The 22,423-nt window shown below is 45.2% G+C and overlaps 2 protein-coding genes, 1 long non-coding RNA gene and 1 pseudogene across 23 annotated transcripts in view; 1 reads left to right on the forward strand and 3 right to left on the reverse strand.

Annotated features, from left to right (window-relative positions):
* Positions 1–22,423, forward strand: part of Cep70 (centrosomal protein 70) — a 142,296-nt gene that overhangs the window by 115,071 nt on the left and 4,802 nt on the right. For 14 of the 19 annotated variants that reach the window (XR_003947992.1, XR_003947993.1, XM_017313546.2 and 11 more), the window contains one exon: positions 1,074–1,750. Coding sequence is in view for 14 of the 19 variants with exons in the window: in XM_017313546.2 (XP_017169035.1) it covers positions 1,074–1,135 (62 nt within the window). In the remaining 5 variants the exon portion in view is untranslated. Of the gene's footprint in view, positions 1–1,073; positions 1,751–1,812; positions 2,239–2,606; positions 11,802–20,788; positions 21,802–22,423 lie in introns of those variants that run through there. The other 5 variants (XR_003947990.1, XR_003947989.1, XR_003947988.1 and 2 more) reach the window with 5 other exon arrangements.
* 4930422M22Rik (RIKEN cDNA 4930422M22 gene) lies at positions 353–6,075 on the reverse strand. The gene is made up of 2 exons (NR_151500.1): positions 5,822–6,075; positions 353–1,100 (listed from the first exon to the last, which is right to left on the reverse strand). It is a non-coding gene; the product is annotated as an RIKEN cDNA 4930422M22 gene (long non-coding RNA).
* Positions 5,867–7,625, reverse strand: LOC100417984 (DnaJ heat shock protein family (Hsp40) member C14 pseudogene; annotated as a pseudogene).
* Positions 11,309–22,423, reverse strand: part of Esyt3 (extended synaptotagmin-like protein 3) — a 50,197-nt gene continuing 39,082 nt past the window's right edge. For 2 of the 3 annotated variants that reach the window (XM_006511221.4, XM_011242752.2), the window contains 9 exons: positions 22,180–22,248; positions 21,601–21,687; positions 20,849–20,998; positions 19,234–19,733; positions 18,552–18,650; positions 17,992–18,123; positions 16,533–16,638; positions 13,292–13,341; positions 11,309–13,023 (listed from right to left, as the gene is read on the reverse strand). In XM_006511221.4, the coding sequence (XP_006511284.1) occupies positions 12,987–13,023; positions 13,292–13,341; positions 16,533–16,638; positions 17,992–18,123; positions 18,552–18,650; positions 19,234–19,733; positions 20,849–20,998; positions 21,601–21,687; positions 22,180–22,248 (1,230 nt within the window). In that variant the 3' untranslated portion in view covers positions 11,309–12,986. The remainder of the gene's footprint in view (positions 13,024–13,291; positions 13,342–16,532; positions 16,639–17,991; positions 18,124–18,551; positions 18,651–19,233; positions 19,734–20,848; positions 20,999–21,600; positions 21,688–22,179; positions 22,249–22,423) is intronic. The other variant, NM_177775.3, reaches the window with a different exon arrangement.

Below are 22,423 nucleotides of genomic sequence, written 5' to 3' on the forward strand. Positions count from 1 at the left end.
AATTAGGTTCATGTCTTACTCTAGGTGTTTGGAAAGTAATAACTACTTTGCAGGAAGACTTGGTTAGGATTAATTTACAGAATAGAAAAACAGCCTATAAAGAAATAAAAACTATCTTTTTCTTTTCTTTTTAAATATTTTTATATGTGTATAGATATTTGCCTGCATGTATGTATGGAGGCCAGAAGAGATGGTCTGATACTCTGAAACTAGAGTTATAGTCAGTTAGCTACTGTTGGTGCTGGGAACTGGCCCCAGGTCCTCTTATAAGAGCAGCAGGTGCTTCTAACTGCTGAGTCATCTCTTCAGCCCTCTGGGACTATCTTGAGAAATGGCATTATTTTGTGAGACTCTGGGTTCTATCATTGTTTATTAAAACATGACCAAGCAAAATAAGCTAGAAAAATGTAGAGCCTGCTGCTTGGAACCTTCCAAGGGATGGTGTCTGGCTAAGGGAAAGTACTTGCTTCCTCTGAGAACAAGAGCTTTAGAGAGTGAATTCTGGCTCAGGGTCACTGAAGTCTGATACCTTAGGAGAAAAATCAATCTCCGAAAGAACCGGAACTGCTGTGTCCGGAAGTTCATACAGGATAGGCTGTGTCCCTGAGGCTTGTTCTAAGGTGTCCCACACCTCTTACTGGACAAATCTCCCCAAAGAAGGCTGAGAACACTCTGAGACTAGAAGAATCAGGAAGGAGCACTGTCTGTGAGACCTGCAAAAGAGATGCATGTCTTCAATGTCTAATGGGACTCATGTTGGCTTGCCCATGTAGCTGTACAGAGATTTAAAGAGAGACAAAGGCATCATAAACACAGCCAACTGGATGTGTTACTAAGCCTGTGTCTGGTAAGATTAATGCCAGTCAATGGGGGCGCTGCAGATTCCCTGTGAATCCCCTGTGGGAGGCAGTGGTAGTCTGCAGCCAACCTGGGAGAGAACCCTGTGCACAACTGAGCACGCAGCTACTGCTGCCCTTGTGTGTGAAGGCGGCTTCTGCGGAGAGCGTCTCACATCTCTGAGCTTTGCACTGGAAACATCGCTCCCTTTCTAATTCCTCCTTTTCCTGTTACAGAGATTGATGACCTGGATGCCATCGTACCTGCAGTAAAGAAATTAAAGATCCTTTCATACTGAAAACAAACCAGGTCAACTTCACTGTGTAAACTGCATTCGTAACATTCTAAGCATTTGTAAAGGTCTGATCCTGAGACAAGGCTGTACACAATCAGCTCTCAGAATTCATCCTCTCACCCCGGGTCTGCTCAACCCATATAATTTTTATTTTTGATTATTTAATAAAATGTAGCTGTTAAGTTATTAAAATAGTGAGTTAACTTTAGATTCCTTAATCGTTTCCTAAGCAATGCTTGAGTGCTGTAAAATGTAAGGAAGAGATTGTGGGTAACAAAAGAGACATTGCAAAGTACAGAAAGTCGCAGTTAACTTCAAGGTTTAATGACCCTTTGGTCAGAGAAAAAAGAATGCCAGTTGCTTTCTAAGCCCAACGGATAGGAAGCCTCTGTTCTCCAGGCAAGGATTAGTGGGCATATTCTATAAGAAAACTTACAGCTATTGCCCTGTCAAAGCAAGAAGGAAAGGTTTTGTCTTTGTATTAAGATAGGAAGTTAGTCATGGAGTGAAATAGATGATTAGGTAGAAGTGTTTCTGTGTCTTTATTTGCAATACTATGTAATGTACTTTTATAAAGAAATAAGATCACAAATAAAGTTTTCGTAAAGAGTTTCCAAACGTAAGTGTCCCTAGTGACTTATTTGTATGGCTAACAATAAAGAGTCGTCTTCTCCCCCTAGGCTGACTCCCTTGGGCGTTATCCTCCCTGCACGTCACTGAAGAGGCCTGTTCTTACTGCTGTCTACTGGATCTCTAGTCTCAGTATTCAGTCTGATGGCGGGGGCAGTGTCCTGCATCACACCCATGACTACAAGCTACTTTAGGCTACCCCATATGCTTCTTTTTAAAATGCCACTCTTACTGGTTGATATATAGATTATTTTAAGTATTTCCAGGAGGCCAGCATAGTGGTATGGCGAGTGCCAGTGAACAGGGATTCAGACTCCTAGGAGTTGTGACTTGGACAACATAAAATAATATCTTAGGTTCCTTCTTACTTTATAGTCCTTTGCTTTGTCACCCTGTAGTTAAATTTCTAAATAGTAACCCAGTGGTTTTCGACCTTCCTAACGCTGTGACCCTTTAGTTCACTTCCTCATGCTGTGGTGAACCCAACCATGAAATTGTTTTCATTGCTATTTCACAACTGTAATCTTGCTACTCTTATGAATTGTAATGTAAATATTTGTGTTTCTGATAATCTTAGGTGACCCCTGTGAAAGGGTCATTCAAGCCCCCAAAGGGGTTGTGACCCATAGATTGAGAAACTGCTATAACTAACCCATAACCTGTAGAATGTTTTGATGAAGTTGTTTTAAAAAACATTTGGTTATTTATTCTGAATTGATTGAATTACTCTCAAGAAAATTTTGTGAGGATTGGAAGTCTTTCTAAAACTTTGGATATGGTTTAATTTTATTAATTTTAAGTGTGTGTGTGTGTGTCTGTGCATGCACATCATGTGTGATTGCAGGTACCCATGGAGTCCAGAAAAGGGTGCTGGATTCCCGGAGCTGGAGTTACCTGCAGCTGTGACCGACCCAATGTGGGTACTGAACTGAACTGAACTCTGGTTCTCTGCAAGAGCACTGGGCACTCATAACCACTGAGTAGCTCACTGGCCCAAAGGTTGGAAGTCTTGACAATGTGCAGTGTGTGTGTGTGTGTGTGTGTGTGTGTGTGTGTGTGTACATGCACGTGTTTAAGATGGGTTGTCCCATATTCCAGGTTGGCTTTTGAACTCACTATTGCCAAAGCTAACTTTGAACTCTGCACCACCCTCAAGTGATAATATTAGAGGCGTATGCCCCCACATCTGGCCTTAACAATATTTGAGAAAAAAAGAAATGCAACTAAAAGATTATAATAGGGGTTAGAGAGAAGGCTCAGCAGTTAAGAATGTTCATTCTTGCAGAGCGTCCTACTTCAGTGTCTATGTGAGTTCCCATGTTGGGTGACTCTCAACTGCCTGTACCTCCAGCTCTAAGGAGATCCAGTGCCTCCTACCTCAGGCCTCTATAGGCACCTGTACTCACATAATAAGATCTCTTAGAGATTTTATTAACCTAAATTTTAGCAGTAAGTTTTAATCTCATAGCTAACTCTTAGTTTAAGACAGATTTCAAATCCTTTTCCAGAGGACAAGAGTGTTTTAGAAATGCCTCAAGGGCGATTCAAGACTGTCACACTGATAGAAATCGTTTTTAGACTCTGTTTGTTTGTTTGTTTTTGTTTTTCGAGACAGGGTTTCTCCGTATAGCCCTGGCTGTCCTGGAACTCACTTTGTAGGCCAGGCTGGCCTCGAACTCAGAAATCCGCCTGCCTCTGCCTCCCAAGTGCTGGGATTAAAGGCGTGCACCACCACTGCCCAGCTAGTTTTTAGACTCTTGCTGATAGAAGACGTGATATGTCTACTTTTATCTAATTTTAGTTGTTTAAAACTATAAAAGTCCTGCAGTTTCTGACTTATGTATAGAACTATGTAAATCTAAGCATTTGAAAACACCTTTGAAAAAATTTTTTGATGTATAATTAATATAAAAATATGCATGAAGTGTAAAATTTAACAAGTTCTGGTGCATATCTATGTTTGCAGTGCTGTGTGGTTTGAATTGAGAATGTCTGCCATAGGCTTAGCTATTTGAACACTTGACACTCTCCACCCCTGCCCACATTGGTGTAGCTGGGGAGGCTATGGAGCCTTTGGGAGGTAGAACCTTACTGCAGGAAGTACATCACTAGCAGGCTTGGAGTATTTATAATCATTCTCTCTGCTTGTGTTTGTGTTTTATGATATGAGCTCACAACAGCCTGCTTTCTGCCTCCATGCCTGCTGCTTGCTGCTGGGCTTCTCCACCGTGAGGACTCTGCTGGAACTGTAAGCCCAAATAAACTTTCTCTATAGGTTGCCTTGGTTATGGGTTTTATCACAGCAACAGAATATGCTATTTTGCTCTGGAGACTTTAGATTTGTTCAGACTTTATGATTTTAAATTAATTTTAATATATTTCATATATTTTAAAACTTGGTACATTTTGCTATTGTGTTGTTGATACCTATATTCCTGCTATTTTTTGTCTACTTGATTTGTCAGTTTCCAGGAGATACTAAAATCTATATAAGTTTGCTGAATTTTATTCTATTTATTTTGAGCCTATTTTCTAAGCACATATAAATCTAATTTATGTATTATCTTAATATCCTTCTTTATTGCTACTCATGTTCACTGTCTTGAATGTAATTTTGTTTTTCATTATATTATTATTATTATTATCATCATCATCATTATTATTATTACAGTTTTGTTTGAGGCAGGACATTACTATGTAGCCCTGACTGTTTACAACTCATAGAGATCCACCTGCAGCTGTCTCTTGAGAGCTGGGATTAAAGGCATGCACTACCCTTCCTGGTTTTGTTCATTTTTTTTTCTTTTTTGGTTTTTTCGAGACAGGGTTTCTCTGTGTAGCCCTGGCTGTCCTGGAACTCACTTTGTAGACCAGGCTGGCCTTGAACTCAGAAATCCGCCTGCCTCTGCCTCCGAGTGCTGGGATTAAAGGTGTGCACCACCATGCCCGGCAGCTTTTTTCATTTTTAAATTACTTTTAAGTTTGTGTTATGTATATGTGTGTGTGCACACACATGTGCCACAACTCGCTGTAGTCAGTTCTCTCCATCCCCTGTGTGGGTTCTGGGGACTGAACTCAGCCATTAACCAACTGAGCCATCTTGCTGCCTGATTTTATCTTAATAGCAACTATTTATTTTATTGTACTAACTTGTAAAGTGTGTGTAAATTATAAATACCAGGTGTAATTAAATGGTTATAAAGTACACACCCATGTAACAACCAAGCTGTACTCCAGCCCAGGTGTGGCTGTCTCATACTCCTAAGCTCCCAGAGGTCACTAGCATCCTTTTATGTCAGTCACTTCCTCTGATTTCATGAGCATGCCTGAACCAATATATTTGCCTGTTTTATAAAAAAATATAATTGCAGTCTCCCTTTCGTTCAGTGTTGTGGTTGAGCTATACATCCGTGTATGCTCAGTCTAGGCCATTTGTCGTCATTGCCGTGGAGTGTTGTCCCCTTGCTGTGTTTTCCAGATTGTGGCTGTGGTAAACTGTGCTGCTGTCGGCATATATCCCATACAGGTGTGCAAGGCTTCTAGCATATGTATCCCAAACCAAAACTGCTAGACCTCAGAGGCAATTGCGTCTGTGTACATAGAAAGCAAACCAGTGTCTGCTCTACACAGCTCCACGATCAGGACTGCATGCTTGCTCATTCTGTCTGCTTGTTCTTGTCAGTGTGAAGAGGGGAACCCCCTGAACTGGATGAATCAATGAGATACATGCAGTTTTAAAGGAGAGGTATATATGCTGTTTGCTTTAAAAGCCAATGGTAAGACAAAGGCGTACATACTCAGAGAAACACCTAGTGCCTTTGCCATAAGGGAACTTGCTGTTTATCCTAGGCCCAGGCCCTATGCCTTTCAGACTAACCAGCCTCCTCCTCTTTCTTGTCATCAGAAAACAAGATTCTGTTTCTGAGTGCTGAGAGGGAGGGAGTGGCTGGGGAGCTTCCTGTGAGTAGTGAGTGAATGGTTTACGTTTTTAAATTCCCTTGAAAAAATAGTTGAGACAAATCAAGTACTGTACTGTGTGACCCAGCCCTGTTGACTCACCCCGGCCCTCTTCTGAGAAGAGCGAGCAGGGATGCCGGCCATGGAGAAGGGCCTCCTCACACTTCCACAGTGATGATCTGGCTTCTTTCGTGTACTGTGTTGGCCTTGGAGGCTGCAGTGACCCCAGAGCCAGGCTGAAGGACAGCACAGAAGTTCCCAGTGGACATCTGGCCAGGGGCTAATTGAAGAATGGGGCTCAAGAAATCCTGAAGATCAGCAGGAGAGACATCTGGGATGGCTCTCTTTGGATCACTGGTCCCCAGTAACCCAGGACCAAATGTGATGTAATATGGAACTCTGGGTATCCTGGGAGATTCTCATGCTGTCATCTATCCCACTCTGATGTCATAGACCTTCCCACCATCAGTACACAGTAGGTGATCTTGAGGCCTAACATGGTTTACTACCTCCGAGTCCCCTGCCCCATTAGGGTACAGTCTATTAGGCTTAGCACAGTGTCCAGCACTCTTAAGTGCCTGGTGCGTTTCAAACCTCCAAAGCTTTCCTTGATACCAGCTATGTATCACAGAAGTCACGGCCGCCTTGAGTTCCTCTTACACCTCGATTCATTCACTGACCATTCCAGCACATTCTCTACCATTCATTTCATCTCATAGACTTTCTGCCTTTTAGGCAGCTGTCAGTGTCCCTAAGCTGCCCACAAAACCCTTAGAAGCTCCGAGGTCCAGGATGAGTTTTACCATCACTTGTCACTGCCAGCTGCCGATAGGCCTCCTTTAGTTTGGTGTTTGGTGCGATAGCTTCAGTCCCCAGCACAGGAAGAGCGTTCATCCTCAGGAACCCCAGCCATGATCAAGAATGAAACCATTTAGTCTTCTAGTGGGCTAGCAAGAGCACCCCTAGCTTATATGTGCATCACCCTGCTGATCAGTCTTCTACTTGATCCAAAGCAACTTCAGCCAACCACACTGAACTCATAGCTCGCTGTCTCTCTGCAGAGTTAAGCAATGTTGCAGGGCTTAAGAGTCCAGCCTAACTAGTCAATCCATCCCACCAGAAACCACCAACTGAACTATAGACAACCCCAAAAAGAGAATCAGAGGCAGGAGCAGAAAAGTACCCACTGCCTAAGAAAATGGGTGAGTAGCCTTGCCCCGTAGTAAGTTATTGTTCAGAAGCTGGAATATCATGTAGGTCCAGCTGCTCAGGTGCCATGTCCTAGACCCTTACTGACAGTCAGAAAAAGCCTTCCAGCGCCATGCATACGCACGTACCTAATGTGATCACCTGACACCTCTCTGTCCATGTTGACACAGTTCCTCGTGTTTCCCACATCCCAAGGCCTCTGCCCTTAGCCGCCTGATTTGGTTTTCAGCCTAGCTGGGGTCAAGCCAGAACCTAAGATGTCCATGTCTTTACTCCTGTGTATCCTTGGATGGAAAGTGGCAACTCTGTTCTCTGAAGCCGTTTCTACTAGACGTGAAAATACAATCATGGGAGTTCCAGAAGTACCTCCAGCTCTTCATCTTCCCACGGGCTTGAGCAACATGAGGGCAAACATAGCTGGAAGAGCTTCTCAGAAGGAAGGCTTTCAGGGTTCCACGGCAGCAATAAACAGATGGAGTGGAAATTAAAAAAAAAAAAAGTGTTCCCATCCTCCTGGTACTCAGCGTCATTCTCTTAAGAGATTCCGGTCTACTCCTGACTCTTCTGCTGATCATGCCTCTCTCTGAACTGCATTCTCACCTCTGTGAATCTTGGACTGCTTGGAGGCCATGACTTGGTCCTGTGTGGTCTGTATGTACTTACGACCAGAGTGCCATTTGAGGCAGCAAGTCCCATTAGTCCTGAAATGAAAGCCCTAATGTGCCTATTTCTAGAAGGGTGTTTGTACTGGGTGGTTCTGTGTCAACTTGACCCAAGTAGAGTCAACAGAGAGGAAGGAGCCTCAGGTGAGGAAATGCCTCCTTGAGATCTAGCTGTAAGGCATTTTCTCAATTAGTGGTCAGTGCGGGAGGGCCCAGCTCATTGTGGGCGTTGCCATCCACCGACTGGTGGTCCTGGGAGCAAACCAGTAAGCGGCAGCCTCCAGGTCCCTGCCCCTTTTGAGTTCCTGTCCTGACTTTCTTCAGTGATGATCAGCAGTATGGAAGTGGAAGCCGAATAAACCCTTTTCCCCTCAGCTGGCTTTTGGCCATGGTGTTTCATCACAGCAGTAGAAACTCTTCTTTTTGTAGCTTTTATGTCACTGATATAAGTTTGGATGTTGAATAGATTTGGTTAACCCTAACGTGTCCTGTCCTTGAGCCTGAGGCCAGGGGGAATGTAAGCAGATCCCTTGGCTCTGCCTGCCTTCACTTAGAAATTACCTTTGCAATTCTGATTTCATTTCCTAATTGCTCAGAGCTACAATTGATTTTAAAATCTACTTCTACTCAGCAGTCTTGCTAAAAAGCATTCTGGTCAATTCACATGCCTTACCTTTAGATTATTTTAGATTTGCATGTATGACATCCTCTGCATTTGTGTACAAGTTTTCTAGACGATATATATATCGTCTAGAAAATATATTCAAAATGAAAGTGTCCAGTTTTAAGGGGAAGGTGCTGTGTGATATCACGTGACTACTACATACTGTGCAGCTTGGGCAATACTGATTATTTGGCTAACGATGTGAATGGAGAATTGTCAGTGATTTTTGAGGTAGGAACATTAACTATAAAAGTGGTTGGTTTTAGACACTCTTGCTTCTTTTTTGCCCCACAACATGGGCTGCGATGTGGGGTTGAGTAGAAGCAGTCTCTTCTTACCATGTTTGCTACCATTCATATAAACTGAGTTGAATGTGTTCTTGGGTATATCCTTTTCATCGTATTGTCTTTTAAGTGGTCCTCTTTGAAGCAATGTACATTGCTGTGCTTTATTTCAAACTATTAGTTGCTATTCTAGATTTTTCAATATGCTTTATTGTGTTATGAATGAGGTCTTTTGACCATCCTCTTTGTATTTTGTATTGTTTTTCTTTATACTCCTATCTCCTCATTGGGAAATGGTTCATTTTTCTTTATAATGTCTTCTCCACTACTGACTTGAAAGTTTCATACTTCAGTTGTCTTTTTTTGTTGATTTTGCTGATCGTCATAAAATTCTGTATATATACTTTCTCACCCAGTAGGCAGAAGCCACACTGTTTCTTGAAAGATTAATATAAGAATTTCTAACTAATAAAAGGTGGTTGACCACTAAAAGGGAAGTGGCGAAGAAGACTCTCACAGGTCCTTGCTGTAACTTGAGAAAATGTATACTACCTCCAAGAGCTAAGGGGCAGCAGGCAAGAAATGAGCTTAGAAACATAGCTAAGCACCTGTGCTGTGCTGAATCGGACCTCAGGTGCTGGCACAGGAATCCTCAGTCCACTTAGCTGAGCAACTTAAGATGGTGGACTGTTGCTAACACAGACGGCCAGGGCTGTGCTGGCAGAGCCTGAGAGTGTAAGTTACTATGAACTGCCCTTAAACCATTCGGCTAAAGAGACTGCTCATCAGAAGAAAAGCTGTCATCTTTCTCCTCGCAGTAGCCCTCCATCGTCCTCTGTTGTCAAAGCCCGAATCAATCCTACTTCAGAGCTGCGATCTGCAGCTTAAGGTACAAGTAACTGACCTTCCTCGTGTTGAGAGCTCATGCTCTCAGGCTCTGCTACCACAGCCATGGCCCTCCAGGTCATTCCATATATCCATGCAGATGTGTGTTTTTAAGATGCATTTCTGATTGTACACATGGGGGCAGGTGTGTGCATCTGTGCGTGCAGGCGCTCATGGAGATCATCTGTAGCAGTGGCTCTCAACTTCCTCACGCTGTGACCCTTTACTACAGTTCCTCATGTGCTAACCCCCAACCACAAAGTTATGTTTGTTGCTACTTCATACTTATAATTTTGCTATGAATTGTAATGCAAATATCTGTGTTCTGGTAGTTTTAAGTGACCCCTGTGAAACTTTGAGGCTCGTTGGACCTCAGAGGGGGTCAAGACCCACTGGCTGAGAACTGCTGCTCTAGAGCTGATAGGTGGTTGCAAGCCACTCATCATGGGCTCTGACTGCTGAGCCATCTCTGCAGGCCTAGTTTTATATTTTTGTTTTTCTTTTTCTTTTTGAGACAAGATTTCTCTGTGTAGCCCTGGCTATCCCAGAACTTGCTTTGTAGACTAGTCTGTCTTTAAACTCAAGAGATCTGTCAGCGTCTGTCTCCCAAGTTCTGGGATTAAAAGTGTATGCTATCATGCCTGGCTATATTGAAGTTTTGTTTCTGGTTTTTTGTTTTTCCCATGAAGACTTGAATACTTTTAAGATGTCAGCCTAATTTTCTTGTTTTTCTTCTTGCTGATACCCCCCTACGTGTCATAAGTGTGAGCTTTAAGGCTCTGCAGGGTTCCAGGTTCAAGACCAGTTTTGTAGTTTGGGTGTATTATTATACCAGCTTGACTATGTATACTGTCAGGCCCTACACTCCAATAGCAGAGAGTTGCTGTTCTCTATGCTACTGCTAAGTGGTCCTTGTCCTTACGTGATACCCGTCCTCAGGTGTATGCTAACAATTTGGTCTCCATGCTGTAACCTCCTTTAACTCCTGTACGCTGCTCTAGGCTTTGTCTTTATATCAGCACTAGAAACTTCACCTGGGATACTTTTACATTGACCATGTTCGTTGTTTAACTAGGTGTAATTGCTTGAATGAGAATGTTCCGCATAGCCTTAGCTATTTAAAGGCTTGGTCACCACTTGGTGGCCTTGTTAAAGGAAGTGCTTCCCTGGGATCCAGATTTGAAAGCTTAAGGCCTCACCCTACTTGTCATTCGTGGTTTGTGCTTTCAGCATAAGATGTGAACTCTTAGCCTCCTGTTCCTGCCACCATACCTGCTCCCTGCAGCCATGCTGCACCCTGTCATTGTGGAACTCTCTAGAACCATTTGGTAAAGTGAATTCTGAAAGGTGCTTTGGCTGTGATGTTGTGTTTCAGCAACAGAGGGGTAATATATGCATTCTTTATGTGTTTTGGGGAGTGGCAGGTTTTCCCATCTGCCACCATCAATTCTAGGGTGGCTAATAATTATGTGATACAGCCCTTTCTCTTTGTGGCTCCACTTTCATGATACTCGTCTATGCAGGGAAAAACTACAGTGTCATCATTAGGTGAGGTGGGTGTCAACTGCCAAATTTTATTGTGAGATTTTAAGATAGAAATGTCAGGCTGAGGAATTGTTTGCTCAGTCAAAAAGTATGTGTCTTGCAAATACTTTTGAGTTTGAGTCCCAGAACTTAAATATAAAAAGTAGGTATGGTGATGGTGCATCTTGTATTCCCCAGACTGGGGAAGCTGGAGATTTGGATGCCTAGGATTCACTGGCCAGCCAGTCTAGCTATTTGACAAGTTCCTGGCCAGTGAGAGGTCCTAGCACAAAGAAAAAAAGGGAAGGGGATCCTTCAGTCTCTTTCTCTCTCCACACACAAATAGAAATATACACACAAGTAGAAATATTTACAAAACTTTTATTATGCATCAAGTAGTCTGTGGTTCAATTGGGATATAGTCTAAAACATTTATCAAAGTAGTGTAGTTGCTTAGTATGTAACCAAGTACAGAGCTTGTAAACATTAAAAAACTAATGTTACAACACTAAGAATTGTTTTTTGTTTTTGTTTTTGTTTTGGAAACAGGGTTTCTCTATGTAGCCTGTCCCAGAAGTTCCTCTGTAGACCAGGCTGGCCTCGGACTCAGAGATCCACCTGCCTACACTGAGAATTGTTAAAATGGACGGTGCTACACAGGAAGAGACCATTCCAGTATGGACTGGCCATTGGAAAGGACGGCACAGTATCTGGACTGTTCTGTGTCCTCAGGATGCTGCGGAATGAACACACATCTGCGCAAGAATACAGTAGCAGAAACCACATCTCACACTTGATAGGGGAGTTGGAACTATGAATATTACAGTCTATAATAAATAACACATAACCTACAAGTCAGAGTGAACACTATTGTGTTATTAAGGCAGGCCAGCCTCAGCCTCCCAAGTTCTGGGACCAGGCCCAGGCAGAACATTGCCATTTTTGTTGAGACTCAGTCATACATTGTAGTGTTGTCTGGCCTGAACTCACAGAGACTACCTGCCTCAGCCTCCCAGGGCTGGGACTAAAGACATTTGCCGCCATAACCGCTCTGTTGCATTCTTTACAGAGCATCAGGGATGGCTGGCTCAGAGGGCAAAGGTCATCTGTTGCACAAGCCTGCCCAGAACCTACAGAAAGTGTTTGATGCCCACGTGTGCTGTGACACGTGACATCCTACACAGAATAATAATAAATAAAAAGGAAAAGCATCATTGAAGACAACAGGAACATAGCAGGGATTATTGTCTGAATGGGTGGCTTACCCTAGAAACAGAACAGAAGTCTATCTGGTCTTACAAACTGAAATGTGTAAAAGGCACTTGTTTAAATACATAATGTACATATTTTCCTCTTAACATGTCTTTGGGCGAACAGCAGGACTTCGTCTCACCCTTGCCTAACAGAATATAAAGGCTCCGTTTCCTCCTAGGAATTAACTGTTTTGCAGCCTCCTGAACCTAGAGTTCAGACATAGACCTTGGTTTGGGGCTGGGCTCAAAATTTCCTATGGAAATAATGCCACATACCAGAGGTTTGTCCCCTAGGCTTTCCCAGAGCATGTAACTCTTCACACTGTTGCCCCTAGGAAAATACACTGCAGCTCCACGTCAGAACCTGGGGCAAATGTAGGCTTACAAGCAACCAGGGTTAGCTCTGGGTGGCTTTGACTTTGGATGCTTTTTATTTCCACAAGAGTGCTCTCCTGTGCTCAGTAACTGCCCAGGAGTTACTCTAAACAGGCTCCCTCCCCCACATCCCCGTGCTGGGGACAGGGCACTGATGTGAACAAAGTGAAAAGTCACCTCTGAGGTTTTGGAGCCTCATTAGAGATACAAATACCACAGTTTCTCTGTGGATTTGAATTAATCCAAATTAACAGAAACAGTCCCTGCTTTTACATGACCTTCCTCTACTAGCCATGTAGTATCATGTAGTTAAGAGTTCATACAGTGTATATTTCCATCAAATGGATGTTCTGATTTAAATGACAAAAATACACATATACACTTTCTAACACTGGAGCTCAGAGCTCATGGTCAGCTTCTGGGCTGTCCATCTGCAGTCAGTTCATACCTGTAAGACACGGGTTTGGAGTGTGTTAGTCATGAGGATCTGGGGCTGCGACAAGACAAGCAACACAACATGCCTCTGTGGAGACAGTGGAAGCCAACTGTCTGGGAGTCGCTGGCCAGGGGGAACGCTACAGTCACAGAGGGCTGCAGGCAGACCTACAGTCAGCAACAGGGAAGTAACACCATCTGAGGCAGGACACTGAAGGGCGAAGCACTCTGGGGAGCAGGGCAGCTGTCTGAGATGGTGATAAAGGGCAAGGCACACTTACCACTGTGAGAAGCCCTTAATCAGATCTTGCTTTGATAAGTCAATCAGCACCTAAACGATGACAGACAGTTAGTGCTTTCCACGGCTGTGTTCAGTGGGAGCTCTGGGGCCAAGTGGGCTGAGCGGGAAGGTTTCAGTTTCCGGCAGGGTATTTTATTTTTTTAATTATTCTTCAAGAATTTTATACACCCATACAAATAAATATAATTGTATCTACACATGTCATGCCCCTTCCCCAGTCCCCCCCCCCGCCCCTGCCAGCACTGCAGTATGTCCACATGCCAACTTCATGTCTCTGCTGTTAATAACCCACTAAATCCACTTAGTGTTGTTCATGTGTGCAGAGTATGGCAGCCTACCAATGGCCACGCTCCGAGAGAATGAGTCTCCCTCCCCTAGCAGTTGTGAATGGGGGTCTTCCCCATCCATCCATCCATCCATCCATCCATCCATCCATCCATCCATCCCAGTGTTTCCGTCCCTGTGGAACCTTTCCAGACAGAGTGCAGACAATGGCCTCAGCATTTTAAAACTATTCCATATCCAGCACGTGGGAGGCAGTAGCGGATGGAGTTCTAAGTCTGAGGCCAGCATGGTCTACATACTGAGTTCTAGACCAGTCAAAGCTGCATAGCAAGACCCTGTCTCAAAAACAACATAAAAGCTGTTCCTGTTTGGAACATGAATATCTTAAGAATTACAGATATTCAGAGCTAAACAAAGAATTCTCACCTGAGGAATACCGAATGGCTGAGAAGCACCTGAAAAACTGTTCAGCATCCTTAATCATCAGAGAAATGCAAATCAAAACAACCCTGAGATTCCATCTCACACCAGTCAGAATGGCTAAGATCAAAAATTCAGGTGACAGCAGATGCTGGCGTGGATGTGGAGAAAGAGGAACACTCCTCCATTGTTGGTGGGATTGCAAGCTTGTACAACCACTCTGGAAATCAGTCTGGGGGTTCCTCAGAAAATTGGACATAGTACTACCGGAGGATCCCGCAATACCTCTCCTGGGCATATATCCAGAAGATGTTCCAACCGGTAAGAAGGACACATGCTCCACTATGTTCATAGCAGCCTTATTTATAATAGCCAGAAGCTGGAAAGAACCCAGATGCCCCTCAACAGAGGAATGGATACAGAAAATGTGGTACATCTACACAATGGAATACTACTCAGCTATTAAAAAGAATGAATTTATGAAATTCCTAGCCAAATGGATGGACCTGGAGGGCATCATCCTGAGTGAGGTAACACATTCACAAAGGAACTCACACAATATGTACTCACTGATAAGTGGATATTAGCCCAAAACCTAGGATATCCAAGATAGAAGATACAATTTCCTAAATACATGAAACTCAAGAAAAATGAAGACTGAAGTGTGGACACTATGCCCCTCCTTAGAAGTGGGAACAAAACACCCCTGGAAGGAGGTACAGAGACAAAGTTTGGAGCTGAGATAAAAAGATGGACCATGTAGAGACTGCCATATCCGGGGATCCATCCCATAATCAGCTTCCAAATGCTGACACCATTGCATACACTAGCAAGATTATGCTGAAAGGACCCTGATATAGCTGTCTCTTGTCAGAGTATGCCTGGGCCTAGCAAACATAGAAGTGGATGCTCACAGTCGGCTATTGGATGGATCACATGGCCCCCAATGAAGGAGCTAGAGAAAGTACCCAAGAAGCTAAAGGGATCTGCAGCCCTATAGGTGGAACAACATTATGAACTAACCAGTACCCCGGAGCTCTTGACTCTAGCTGCATATGTATCAAAAGATGGCCTAGGCGGCCATCACTGGAAAGAGAGGCCCATTGGACACGCAAACTTTATATGCCCCAGTACAGGGGAACGCCAGGGCCAAAAAAGGGGAGTGGGTGGGTAGGGGAGTGGGGGTGGGTGGGTATGGGGGACTTTTGGTATAGCATTGGAAATGTAAATGAGCTAAATACCTAATAAAAAATGGAAAAAAAAAAGAATGAATTTATGAAATTCCTAGGCAAATGGTTGGACCTGGAGGGCATCATCCTGAGTGAGGTAACACAATCACAAAAGAACTCAAATGATATGTACTCACTGATAAGTGGATATTAGCCTAGAAACTTAGAATACCCGAGATATAAGTTACAATTTGCAAAACGAATGAAACTGAAGAAGAATGAAGACCAAAGTGTGGACACTTTGCCCCTTCTTAGAATTGGGAACAAAACACCCATGGAATGAGTTACAGAGACAAAGTTTGGAGCTGAGACAAAAGGATGGACCATCTAGAGACTGCCATATCCAGGGATCCATCCCATAATCAGCATCCAAACGATGACACCATTGCATACACTAGCAAGATTTTGCTGAAAGGACCCTGATATAGCTGTCTCTTGTGAGACTATGCCGGGGCCTAGCAAACACAGAAGTGGATGCTCACAGTCAGCTATTGGATGGATCACAGGGCCCCCAATGGAGGAGCTAGAGATCTTTACCCAAGGAGCTAAAGGGATCTGCAACCCTATAGGTGGAACAATATTATGAACTAACCAGTACCCCGGAGCTCTTGACTCTAGCTGCATATGTATCAAAAGATGGCCTAGGCGGCCATCAGTGGAAAGAGAGGCCCATTGGACATGCAAACTTTATATGCCCCAGTACAGGGGAATGCCTGGGCCAAAAAGTGGGAGTGGGTGGGTAGGGGGTTTGGGGGGAGGGTATGAGGGACTTTTGGGATAGCATTGGAAATGTAATTGAGGAAAATACCTAATAAAAATATTTTAAAAAAGAATTACAGATAGTTTAACTTTGATATTTGCTGTCAGTTTCATAGACGTAGGCATTGCAGAGATGAACACAGACAGTCACCGTTAAAATGAGAACTGCGGTACTAAACGAGTGTCACGGAGGGTCCTCTCTCGGCAACGCCTGGGATTACAGTTCCTCTACTTCTAGGTAACATTCTGGTAACACAGAAACCTTGGCCTAATGCAACCCAAGCTTCACTTAATGATCGATTTATAAAAAAAAATAGGTAATACCGGAGTAGGTGCCACATACTTATGGAATATTGAATTTGGATATTCTCAAGGTTGTTAAAATAATGTCTACACACTAAGTTGTATTTCTCCATTAGGTCTGAAGAATATGAAAACAAAGCATCCTTTCAAGGAGGCTGTCCCTCCTAGCAAGAGCCAGAATGAACCCGTCAGGCGTTAGGACAGAGGGGACCATGGGCTACTCACTTTCCCCAACTCCTTCCTTCTGTGTGAGCCGAGAGGCCTGCTGTTTTTCACTGCGACATCCAGTGATCTCTTCTGCACTTCTCCCATGGGGACAAAAAACTCAAACCTTTAAAAGTCAAAACATTAAAAATGAGATTGACACGCAGTGACTTCTGTTGAAATCATAACTTGTTTCTTCCAATTCCCACTAAAATGAGAGCTGTCAACTTTTAAAAGCAACAGAATTAGCCTGGGCTCCCAGGCTCTCAGTGCGTCTTAGTCACAGGTAAGCTGTCTCTAAATCTAGGCAGTGTCAAGAGACTGCCTTAGAAGAGCCTCTCAGATGGCTGCTGGTCAGAGTGTGTCACACTGTGTCCCGACTCCACACTGACCACAGTTTTGAGGCTCCCCTCATCTGCACAGCTCAGAGGAACCCCTCACCCCTCTCTGTTCTGACCACGGAAAACCAGGATACGCATGGAGTACTGAAGCTGCTTGGAAAGTGGTGACTGTCCCAGCTTTGTCACATGTAGGCGGGGTCTGTTCATGTGCCTTCAGATAACCCTGGCTTTCATCTTGTAAGTTTTGGAGAGGATTACTAACAGCTGTTAAACTCTCTCCTGTGTTCTCTTGTAGCCATTTTAACATCTTTGTATAACTGTGTCAGAGTTCTCCTTCATGGCAGCACTCACTCTGTGACTAGAGGATGGTGGGCCTGACATGGTATTCGGTGGATGCTGGGTTAGCTTTCTTGCAGTCTTTCTTGATGAGGATAGACATGGACCAAAGAGGACTCAGTTTCAGCCATTTAGAGTAGTTACGATTGATTAGAATAAGAGGAAAAGAAGATCATGTGCCCAACCTGGCTGCAAAGCAGAGGAGGATGCAATGGCTCTGTGGTCAATAGCACCTGCTGCTCTTGCAGAGGATTGCAGCTCAGCCCCCAGCACCCACATCAGGCTGCTCAAGGCCATCTGTAACTGCAGCTCCGGAGGGACCAACACCCTCTCCTGGACTTGGAAGACACTACTGTACATGTGGAATACACACATACACATAAACATTTTTTAAAGGACTTGCTTCAACTGGACTCTTAACAAAAGCAAGAAATGTGCTTATAGCCTGGCTATCAGGTATGTCCTCAAAGACATTGTACGAATAGAAAGGATGCCTTTCACCTGCCAACTTTGGTTATGTTGTGGGAGGGAAGACAAGCCAGAGAACCAAGAGAAAGAATATGTACTATCCACCACTGGAAACATTTTATCCTCTAAGGACAGCAAATGTGAGCAGCCTTCATCACATTTTTGGTTAAGTTGCCCTAGCGGCCCTTTCTCCTACTAAAAAGTATACAGGGGCTTCATGAAGTCACTCAGCTCATGTCCTCCTCTCCCCCCCATATCCAGCAAGCTCCAACACGTCACCTTGAGACTAGGTACTGTGTAAATGGCTGGGGTTTGCTAAGTGCTGTCCTACTCACGTCTCATCGAATAGGGGCTCCAGGGTCTTCTGTTTTACTGAGGTCTTCTTCCGACTCGCCCATCTTCTCTCTGGCAGCAGGTAGATGCGGACGTAGGGGTCAGCTCCACTGCTGGTGCATGGTGTTAAGTTTCTAATGTAGAGAAAAGGAGTCCCTGGTTCTTATATGTACAAAGTACTCATTTGGGAGGAGGCTGGATCGACCACTGGGGACTAAAATCCTCTGTACTCTAGACAAATGCAAGGTTAAAGGACCAGGATACTAGCTGTGGTTTTGAACACACATTTTGTGCTGCCTAGGATGTAGCCAAGTACTTTGTTCCTAAGGAAGGACACCCCAAGATAGTAGTTCAGGGGTGTCTGAGCAAAGCCCTTTTGACCCCATCAGCACCCACACAGAAGGGCCACTCAGCACGCCCCTTGGAGGGTTTTTGCCACCCATGGCCTATGGGTCCTCCAGTGTCACTTAGGAGGACATGCTTCTGCCATCGTCCTAAGCACTCCTGCTATGTGGTCACCCTGTCCTTCCAAAGGACCTCCCTGAGCCCAGAACCTCTTTACCTGCAGCCGTTGACCAGCACTCTGAGACAGTGTCGGAGACACACATAGCGCACTGTGAGCTGAATCTCACCCAGCCGTCCCTGCCTGGAATCCCCAGCTCTGTGAAAAAAGGGTCCTGTTACTGTCAGAACTGACCCTCTTCCCTTCACCTGAAGTCAGCGAAGAATGCCCTACGTGAGGAACACAGACTCATCCGAGTCAATAATTCTCTCCAGGGTTCCACCCAGCAATTACCCTAATTCTCAGCAGAAAGCACCACCGACCCTGGAGGGGGCCGACCCTTATGTCGTTTGGGACTTGGGATTTTATAATGGTCTCTTCTGTCTTGTAGGGTTATTCAGAAGATTGAGTTAGATCAGATAACATGCTAAGCCCACAGGAAGCACATAATACATGGCAGCCACTTATCATGCAAGTTCATATTCTCACTGTTCATGTTAGTCCTCTATACCTAGAATCCAGGAAATGCTTCTATGGAAGGGACCGTAACAACTGAAGTCTATGTAGCCAGAGCCATAAGCCAACATTAGACCTCTCCCCCTCGTCCTGTGTTCCTCCTATTAGTCCAGGCTGCCTCCTGTAAACCCATTTTGTGAGACCCTTGAACGTGAGCAGGTCTGCACATTCCTATCTACTTTTCATGCAAGTTATTTTAGACAAGATCAAGCAGAGAGATGCATACTCAGTGTTGAGGCTGACATCTGTCAGGTCAAAGCAGGAAGAGGCCAGGGAGTTGAGTGAGGACATGCTGGGAGCCACCCTCGTGAGTGGCCATGCGAATGGGAAGGCAGGGCGGCTCATGGGTCTGGGTGACTTGATGGGCCCTGGAGAGTGGAGACCTGGGACAGTCAGGAAGGTGGTAGCTGGGTTCTTCTTCTTTCCAGGGGACTCACAGAGCCCTCTGGCACTGTCCTTGCCTTTGGGCTCCGGGCCTGGCCCCTGGGGCTCAGGCATAGGTTCAGGGTCTGTGGTGGCTGCGCTGATATTGTCAATGCTCTTGGAGGCTCCTTTGATGTAAGAGGCAGGGTTCGAGGTGCTTGTCACATCTGCAAGGCCTTCGTTTAGGGGTGGGGCTTTACAACCCTGGTTGGTGGCCACCTTCTTGATGAACAGAGGACCTTTCTTTAGAGCGTCGGGTCCAGTGTATGGGCTTCCCAGCTCTCGTCCCTCCACACGTAGGAACTGGTGGCAGATGAGAAGGTTGTTTATAAGGGAAAAGTCCACCCCAAACATACCATCTGATGGGCCTTCCTGTCCTCAAGAGTTCCCAGTTCCTATTCAGACTTGCCATGGGTTTTAAAAATCACTAAAATTAACATAACAACGCATTTAGGTTTCTAATGTTGTGTGGTGCTCTGTTCTGCTGGAGCAAAAGCTAAACCTCTCCAGCAGAGAACAGCCTTCATCTACACCACCAAGGAACACTGAATACATTCACAGCAGCCACAGAATAGTCACCCTGAAAACACAGACAAGCTAAGGAGCAAGATTTATCCCCAATCCCCTTTGTGGGTCATAGTGTGAAGACTGGGTATTGTGGCTGCATAGCATGTGCCTCCCTCAAACCTTTTTACCATCGTCATATCCATCCACTGTGGGAGAAAATTTACTCCCAGACCCCCAAGATCTTCAGACAGGAGAATGAATGGAGTGCAATGTAAACAGTTGAAATGACTAAAGACTTATGGGAAGGTAGACGTGAAAAAGGCCAGGTGGATTTGGAAGGGGTGAAATTAAGACAAAAAGAAAATCACTGTTGAGATAAAAACCACACTGAAAGTTAGTATGGCGAACAGTGATTAGGTTGATGGTTCTGAGGAAATTAGCCGGGAATGGAAGGGAAGGTCTGGAGCAGGGAGAGCCAGGGGGTCAGTCAGTGTGGCCGCATGGACCAAGGACAGAAGAAAGATGAGCGTGGAGGTTCTAGGAGGAGGGATGAAATGAGTGGGAGAGGCAGTATTTGAAGCAACAAGAGCTGACGGCGGATACATCTCTATGGAAACATCTCCTGGCCCCAATGAGTCCTATCTTTCCGAAGACCTCACAGCAAAGCTGATAATACCCTTGAGGTCATTTAAGACTGTACTTAGCACGCTCTCCTACTGTGTACTTAGCCTGTTACGTTTTCCCTCCTTAGTACACCGTCAAGGAAGGGACTCTCAGAGGTTATCTTTGATGTACTGACCCGGTGAGTAGATGAAGACATAAACCTCTCTCCTGGCTTCTGCATTCAACAGATGCTCAGTGCTGGGACCTGTTCCACCTCAGCCCCGCCCACCAAGACAGGCGATACTTACCCGAAGCACCAGCCTCATGGAGATGAGGCTGTCCAGGCCTGAGTGATCCAGCTGGAAGCACTGTTCGAGGGTGAGGTCAGCACAGGGGAGGATCCGGCACAGGGGGAACTCCAGCACTCCCAGAGCACACTCTAGCTCATCGTCCAGCACCTGGGCAGGGGGCAGTTACAGAATCAGAGGGGAGCTCAGCCCACTCTGCTGCCACTGCTAGCTGGTCCTGCTGAGTCTGGGCTTCCTCCAGTAAGTATGCACTGTGGAGCAATTAGCATCTGGCAGGAATGGAAATGGGCCAGACCTTGCACCTGCCCAGAATCTGGGGGAAGAGAGTGACTCAGAGCAGAGGGGATGATGGTCTGCATGAGGCTAGTCTGGCCTACACCCAGGACCAGTGGGGCTTTTGTACTGCTGGGTGGTAGGATCATTGCTTTAGCCTCTATTTGCCCCTGTGAGAAGGTAATTCTTCTACAGATCTTTTGTAAATATTAGAGTCTAGCACAGGACCCCGGTACTGTGAGACTATTAAAGATCATCTGTACTGAAGGAACTAAGGGAGTGAACCAACCGTTTGTCTTCCCATAGTCTCCTGTGTGGTGACCTCACCAGCCTCAAGGGACTGAGGGCTTGCGGGGCCTCATACCCTCCCACACACTATGGGGCTGACTACCAGAACTGCCCAAGGTACGCAGAAAACTCTCTCCTGTCCTTGGCCTAGAAATCTCCCAGCTGTCTGCAGAGCCCAGCTTCAAGCAAACCTTCAGGCAGAGCTGCTCGGCTGCCACGCTGTGCACAAAGAAGGAGAACACCTGGCTCCACACAGGGTCCTTGCTGTGGGGACAAGTCTGAGAACAGAGAAGGGAGAGAGCATCTGAGCGTGCCAGGTGGCCACCAGCTGCCCGAGGAACCTGGGGACAGTCAGTGTAGCGGAAAGGCATGGCTTCAGACCGTGCTCCAAGGTAAGCCCTAATTCTGTTGGTGTGTTCTTTTTTTTTTTTTTTTAAGATTTATTTATTTATTATATGTAAGTACATTGTAGCTGTCTTCAGACACTCCAGAAGAGGGCATCAGATCTCATTACAGATGGTTGTGAGCCACCATGTGGTTGCTGGGATTTGAACTCTGGACCTTCGGAAGAGCAGTCGGGTGCTCTAATCCACTGAGCCATCTCACCAGCCCTGTTGGTGTGTTCTTGGTGGACTCACTTGCCACATAAGGAAGGGATTCCAAAGGCTTTTAAAGCATTCAGCGTGAGAAAACTCCCTTTATTCCGTTTCTCTTTGAAAGGGGTGGGAGCTCCATCTTCTTATCTCAGGCCTCCATGGTAACCATCTTACCTTACTTGTAAAGGTCTTCTTGCCTACAGTGAGCTTGACGTATGAAGAAGGGTCTCTGCTGGCCTTATTCTGTAAGGGGGAACCCACAACGTTTCAGGGTGGGCCCAAGATAGCCCATCCCTCTCCATCCTCCCCCTCTCCCCCCGCCCCCCAGGCATATCAGTAGATTGTAGGGTAGCCAGTGTCTCCTGTTGGGGAAGAAGCTTCCGGGCATCAAGGGCTGCACTATGGCATGGGCACTGCA

Source organism: Mus musculus, chromosome 9, assembly GCF_000001635.26.
Source record: "Mus musculus strain C57BL/6J chromosome 9, GRCm38.p6 C57BL/6J".
Lineage (NCBI taxonomy): Eukaryota > Metazoa > Chordata > Mammalia > Rodentia > Muridae > Mus > Mus musculus.